The 6,909-nt window shown below is 31.6% G+C and overlaps 1 protein-coding gene across 1 annotated transcript; it reads left to right on the top strand.

The window, feature by feature from the left end:
- The first annotated feature begins 235 nt into the window (after window positions 1–235).
- On the top strand, window positions 236–3,420 carry LOC108454009 (ATP-dependent Clp protease ATP-binding subunit CLPT1, chloroplastic). The gene is made up of 6 exons (XM_017752294.2): window positions 236–676; window positions 781–816; window positions 989–1,098; window positions 1,785–1,964; window positions 2,986–3,113; window positions 3,190–3,420. Exons 1-6 carry the CDS (start codon window positions 471–473, stop codon window positions 3,220–3,222), a joined length of 693 nt encoding a protein of 230 aa, XP_017607783.1. The 5' UTR covers window positions 236–470; the 3' UTR covers window positions 3,223–3,420.
- Window positions 3,421–6,909: the final 3,489 nt, after the last annotated feature.

Raw genomic sequence — 6,909 nt, 5'->3', positions numbered from 1 at the left:
TTCCCTTCCACTTGGCCAAAAAGCGCGTCCAGCTAAACGCACTTTCCCTTTCTCTCTTCTACAAACCATATATTTTCTAAATTAAAAAAACAGCCTAAAGACCTAATTAAAAAAATGGTTATTTTGGGCTAAATTTGTCCCCTTTCCAAACTATTTTCCTAAATTTAGAAAAAAAATTTAAATCCCTAATTAATTTTTAAAAACTGCAATTTTTTTCTAATTTAGCCCGGCTAGCCCTTAAGACACTTTCCTTGTTTTAATTAAGAGTTGGAAAGACAAATATCCAAACAGCGTCGAATTCCACGGCTCTCTATCTATCCGCTCCGAGCGAGAAAGTAAACCCTCGCGCCGATAGATATTATATAATCCGACGCGCCATTCCAAATTTCCAATCCAAATAGCCATGAATTTGTAAGCCCATTTTCATTTCCATTTCACCTCAAAATATAATCTCATCTCTCCCCTTTTCAATGGCTACCCACAGAATCTCGTCTCTCCCCATTGCAATTTCTACTTCCCTTTCTCTTCCCTCTAAACGCCGCGATTATCGTCTTGCTCTTCCTTTCAACTCTCTCTATGGCACTCGCCTTTTACTTAAACCCTCCAATTTGAGCTGTTTCGTCACCAAACACCATTCTTCAACCAACGCTACCGTTTCACTTAGCCTCCCAACCGCGTAAGTTTGACGTTTAAACCAAAAATTTCTGCAATTTTACTTTTTTAACTTATAGATTTACTTATTATTTGAGAACTTCTTTTCTTATGGGTTTTATTTTTCAGGAAACCGGAGAGGGCGACTTCCGAGAAATCCCCAGTGTGAGTTAATACTATCAAATATACTATGCGGGTTTGCTTATGTTTACATATTATGCATGTAATTATAGCGTATGTTTGAGGATTTATGTGAAACTCTATAGTCTATTGTACATTGATGGTCGGGGTTCTGTTTGTGAGTAATTACTTGGAATTGGGTCATTGTGGTGGTTAGATGGTCGGCAAGATCAATAAAGTCCTTTGCAATGGCGGAATTGGAAGCAAGGAAGCTTAAGTATCCGAATACCGGAACAGAAGCACTTCTAATGGGAATTCTGGTCGAGGGTTAGTATTTCTTTGCCATTTTTGTTCACTAATTGCTGTTGCACCATCATGTAACACACTTGGAAATGTATTTTAGAAAGATTTCTTATGGACTTTTATGAAACACCTGTTTTTGTTTAGAGAATTGTGGTGAACAAGTGTTACTTTGTAGCAGCCCTGTTTGTAATTGATTCCCATAAGAATTTACATAGTTCAAATGGTGATTTACTCTTTTTGAAAAGTAGGTGGACGCTATTTTGAGTAATTTTAGCAATTGCTTCCACAATTCAATTAGCAATGGTGTCAAACAAATGAAACCATCAATTTCAGGCTTTTGCTTCTGCATTTACTTTTAATTGTTTGGGATCCTCGCTTATGCATTGTGAAGCTGAATCTTCTAATTCTATATAAATAAGTAGGTGATTTAATGCCTCAGAATATTCATGTAAGGAGTGTGAAATCTTCTGTTTTGACGTGTTAACTTTGATGTTCTGATTAAAGCTGTATAAGCCCACCTCCTTACCTCCATTAGGAGAGAAGGGAAAAGATATATGAACTTGAGTAAACAATGAACGTATCTTTTCTGTTAACCTAAAAGATGATTTCATGAAATGAAGTCATACTGTCTCCTTTTCAATCTCTTTGATGTTAGAAAATTTTTTGAATGTTTGCATTGTACGTTTGTAATTCCTCTTTTTCATCTAAAGGAACAAGCCATGCTGCAAAATTTTTAAGGGCTAATGGAATTACACTTTTCAAAGTGCGAGAGGAAACAGTAAACTTACTTGGAAAGTCAGATATGTACTTTTTCAGTCCTGAACATCCCCCATTAACTGAACAAGCTCAGAAGGTCCTTGACTGGGCTGTTGATGAAAAGCTAAAGTCAGGTAAAAGAAAATTTTTCTGATTCTCCATTTGGTATATTTATCATGTCATACAAAAGTTTAGACAATGGTTGAGTTGGTTGTTTTATGTGTAGGGACAGATGAAAACATGGTGTAACATGATAAATATTGTGGTGGAGTTGATCTAATTCATATAGGGGTTTATTTTTTCTACCTTGAGAGGGAATTGGTTTAAAAGGGAATTATATTTGAATTGATTAGAATATTACTTATTTGATAATTAAAACTAATACTTAAGTATGAATCTGCAAATCTCATACAACTAAATGTAATACTAGTCATTATGTGGGGCTGGAAATTATATTTGAATTGATTATAAGATTACTTATTTGAAAATTAAAACTAATACCTAAGTATGAATCTGCAAATCTCATACAACTAAATGTAATACTAGTCATTATGTGGGGGTGGAAATTCTTTTTTTGGGTTTCTTAGGTGACAATTGGTCAGTCATGAATATGATTTTTGACATTTTCAGATGAAATGAGGAGAATGCTATAAAATCTTCAGTTTCTTTTTAAGGAAGTTACTGGGTAGCAAAAATTAATTGTCAAGCTAGAAAAATGACCCATGGTTCTTGTTTACCAGTTTAGTGGAATCTAAGTCTCAAAAGAAAGCAAATTATGATTTTTGGGATTGACAGTTCTAATATTAAAATTTAGTGATGGCACTTTCACTAGTGTATCCTTTTGCAGAATGTGTTTGACTGGGACGTTTATTATATTTTTTAAGTTCATGATGTACATATTTTTAAAACATTATCTATCTGCCACAGTAGGATCGCTACAAGAGCCACATGTTTTACCTGTGCCAACCTCCACAATTCTTCAACAGCTTCTTTCTCCTTCCTATATGTTTCTAAATGTTTGAGATTTGGTATCAACTGAGCAAGTTGTTATTAATATTTTATATATGGATATGTTTTTCCTTATTACAATCATTCCATCATCTCATATCTTTGAATTGTTTGTCCTTGAGATTTAATTAAGATCATTGTGTGCAGGTGAAAGTGGGGAAATAACCACAACGTACTTGCTTCTGGGTATTTGGTCAGAGAAAGAATCAGCAGGCCACAAGATCTTGGCCACTTTTGGTTTTAACGACGAGAAGGCCAAAGAACTAGCAAAATTCGTAAGTCCCTTATCTTCTATATCTGCAATAGCTTCTCGGTTCAGTCATTGACAGGTTATTGTTCTTTTTCATGCAGCTCAACGACGATATTGTTTTGAACTATAAGTAGGTAAAAAATTTCTGCAATTTCCAACTTTGTAACAGCTTCCTGATTCTTCTTGGTGGAGCAGATACTGTACCTTATGAGGGTTTTCCTTTTTAATGGTTTAAAGTTCAAACATTGATATTGTTTTTTTTTTGTGAAATAACTGCAAATGTTGGGAGCTTTAGTTTCGGCGTGAATGCATAAGTAGATTTCCTTAACTAACTTGAATGACTTGGTGGACAGAATTACATTTGAAGCTATAGAAGGAATGACCTTTTTTATCCATCAAGGCGAATTCCCCGTATTTACATAAGTATTCCAAACATTGATTCTGTAGGTTCAAGTTTGACCCTTTTTAATTTACTCCCATTTGTTTTTCTGTTGTCTATTTCTGCCCTTTTTTTTATTTTTATTTTAAAATAATTAATATGTTTGAGAGTTGTCATTTAGTTAGTCACCTACTTTTTCTTTATTAATGATAATTATTACACGGTTTCTATTTTTATATTGATTTGTACTTAGCATAAGATTCCTTTTAATCATTTCTCCTATATGTTTGATTCTTTCAAGGGTTAATTTCATTAAATGCCCCTGAATCATGTTCTTAAATTGCTTAATTTTTATTTACCCTAATTTGGGAATTAGGGAAAAGCAAAGCAAAGGAAAGGAAAGTTTACTTTAAAATGTTAAATATCATTTGGATTTGGTTAATCTTTTACCTAAAATATTTTATTAGAAAGATATAACCGGAAAAAATTATAAACAATCAATTTCTTAATTTTTCACACTTTAATCAAATAAAGATGTTCAAAATTCTTTGTTTTTACTAACTTTAACTATCCTATACCGTTAATCTTCTTTATAATAGTTTTATTTGTCTCTTTAAATTTTGCTTATTATAGAGAGGTGGTTGATATATAATTATAATATTATTTTGTTATAGAGAGGAATATATTCAAAAATAGAAAGAAAGAGAGATAATATGTTCAAAATAAAAAGAAAAAGTAATAATCAAATCAACAAAATTAAAAGACATAGTCGGGCATGTATTATTAATTTTATATATATATTTTATTTTACTTTTTATATAAATAATTACAAAATTCATAAATTTAATAAGATCAACTAATCTATATGAGTTATTTAATTAAATTAATTAATTTATCATGAGTTATTAAATTCAAGTAATTAATTTATAAATTTATGATGTTTAAAATTCATGGTAAAATATTTAATTAGAAAACTTTATAATTGCTTAAATTGATGTCTTTAGTTTCACTCATTGAAGATTATTTTCATTTTAATAAAATATGATTAATAAATTTATTCACATGAAATTTAATTATTGAGACAATACTTTAAATGAGATAACTTTTATGAAATAACTATAAATTTACTTAAAATTTTAGAGCATGTTGTTATAGAAAATTAATTTAATAAAGAATGTACTTCATGACTATGTGAAAAGTTATTACAGAAGGTTAAAATAAAACATAAAAAATTGAATCTTCTAGAAACTTGGTTGTTATAACTAAATGTTGTTCTTAGTAAGTGGTTGTTTTAGAGAGGGCTAATGGTGTAATTAGGCAAATATGCTTATTTTGAAACAAAATTAGGGTTATAGGCCATTTTTCTTCAAAATAGGTATTTTTTGAGAAAGAAAATGAAAATGTGCTTTTAATGTCCTGTTGCCACATCAACTGAAAACCTGCATGTTAAAGGCAATTTTGTCCCAACAGTCCAATTTTCCTAACGACTATTTTTTTCAATGGTCAAAAATGGATAATTTCTTTTTTCTCCCAATGACTATTTCATTTTCTATATATACCCTACTTATTTTCTTTTTTCTTCATTTAATCCTCTTCTTTCAATTCTCTCAATCCATCTATTCTCTTAATTCTCTTAATCCTATTTTATTCTAAATTTTTCATTCAAATTCTCTAAAATTCTTCTTATCTCAATATTATATTTTGTAATTTCTTTGATTTTATTTTATTTTCATAAAATTAAAATGTTGATGCATCTTATTCATTTGGACCACAAATACATTTTCGATGTCCAATTACAAATGGTAGGAAAATATTATTATATTTTTTATATCAATTAATATAATTATTAAGCAGTTAATATTATTAATTTTTTATGTTCATGTAATTAGATTGAAGATCGGATTATCAAGACGTATATACACAGTTTAAGTACGAGGGCATCGCGTATCATTGAACAACACTTGCAAGAGGCGGGATTTTTGAATGTGTCTCATATGCTCAGGGGGACTAAATTGGAGTCCTAGAAAGATGGAGACCTGAGACACACTTTCCATCTTCCATTCAGTTAATGTACAATTACACTCGATGGTGTAGCATTACAACTCTGCTTACTAATTGATAGGTTGGTCGTTACGAGGGTAGTGTGCATTGGAGATTGGAACGCAATTTACTACCGACTATTAAGTAAGATGTTGGACAAATTTAGTGGTAGTGGGATAGAAATGAAATTGTTAGAAGACAATTTCTCATATCTTGACAACTCCTCTAGTGAGGTTGAAAGACAACATTTCGCGCGAGCATTCATATTGAGGTTAATTGGTGGTCTTTTAATGCCAGATAAATCTCGAAATCTGGTACATTGAAGGTGATTCCTACAACTAGTCGACTTAAATGAAGCCGAGCCACTCAGTTGGGGATCAACTGTATTGGTGACATTGTATCGAGAGATGTGTCAGGCAACAGAAGCACAAAAAAAAAATCAGTGGTTGCATACTCCTTTAATCATGGGCATAGTACTGCTTACCATTTTTATGTCCCCGAGTAAACTTCCCTTATCAATTCTCACTCGTAATAAGGTAAGATTTATTTAATAATATAGTTATCATGTTTTTTTTTCATTATTATAGTTTTGAAATAACATATAATTTGAATAGGTAGAATAATGACACGAGTCATGTGGAGATATCGAATGAGCTCGAAGATATCCGGCTTTTGTTATATCAACAATCAGAAGCCGATGTTAGTTTTTGAAATTTTCAATTATATAATATTACATAAAGATTTGAAATTTAATATTAGGTACGTTATAAAATTTATAATTTCGTACTATAGTTTAAATGGATGTCATACTTTAATATGAAAATTCAAGAATGCATCTCGAACGAATTTTTGCAAATTGCAAAAGTTCCATTGATAATGTTTGCAACGGTTGAGATGCATGAATCTGATCGAATGATGTGTCAGTTCGGGTTTATGCAAAGAATTTTGCTGTCACCCTAGAAGTTCAATGAACTTCACAATATCAACTTGTGAGGGAGAACTAATGAAGATTGGCCTAAATTTCATGCCAAATATATCTATATCTGGGAACTTAGGTACGATTTCATACCTATGTGTGAACCAATTGTCTAACCAAATTTGGCAACCTCTTCAATTGCATGACATGGTTTAAATTTCACGGTAAGTCATCTATTGTATGAGAAGGAAAATAATAGACAAATTCATCGTAGAAAGCCAAAATAACCCCACATAAGGCTACTATCGGGAATACATGTATCGGGTTCATCATTATCAACTCCAACCCCAAATACTATACCGATAGATGCACCACCTCCCAGTCAGTATGGTTTATATTTTTTTTTGGTGTTTTTACTCAAGTTATCCATAGGCCAGGCCACTTGACCATACCTGAAGGCTCGCCCAAAAATTGGGAGGGTTAGAC

The sequence above is a fragment of the Gossypium arboreum genome, chromosome 9 (genome assembly GCF_025698485.1).
Source record: "Gossypium arboreum isolate Shixiya-1 chromosome 9, ASM2569848v2, whole genome shotgun sequence".
NCBI lineage: Eukaryota > Viridiplantae > Streptophyta > Magnoliopsida > Malvales > Malvaceae > Gossypium > Gossypium arboreum.
This window is presented reverse-complemented; position numbering and strand designations above follow the sequence as displayed.

What these genes read in the sequence shown, in the direction of transcription:
- LOC108454009 (XM_017752294.2), top strand. Translation starts at nt 471, where the DNA reads ATGGCTACCCACAGAATCTCGTCTCTCCCCATTGCAATTTCTACTTCC. An exon ending in TCACTTAGCCTCCCAACCGC is followed by an intron (nt 677 to 780) that starts GTAAGTTTGACG and finishes TTTATTTTTCAG; the next exon opens with GAAACCGGAGAGGGCGACTT. An exon ending in AATGGGAATTCTGGTCGAGG is followed by an intron (nt 1,099 to 1,784) that starts GTTAGTATTTCT and finishes TTTCATCTAAAG; the next exon opens with GAACAAGCCATGCTGCAAAA.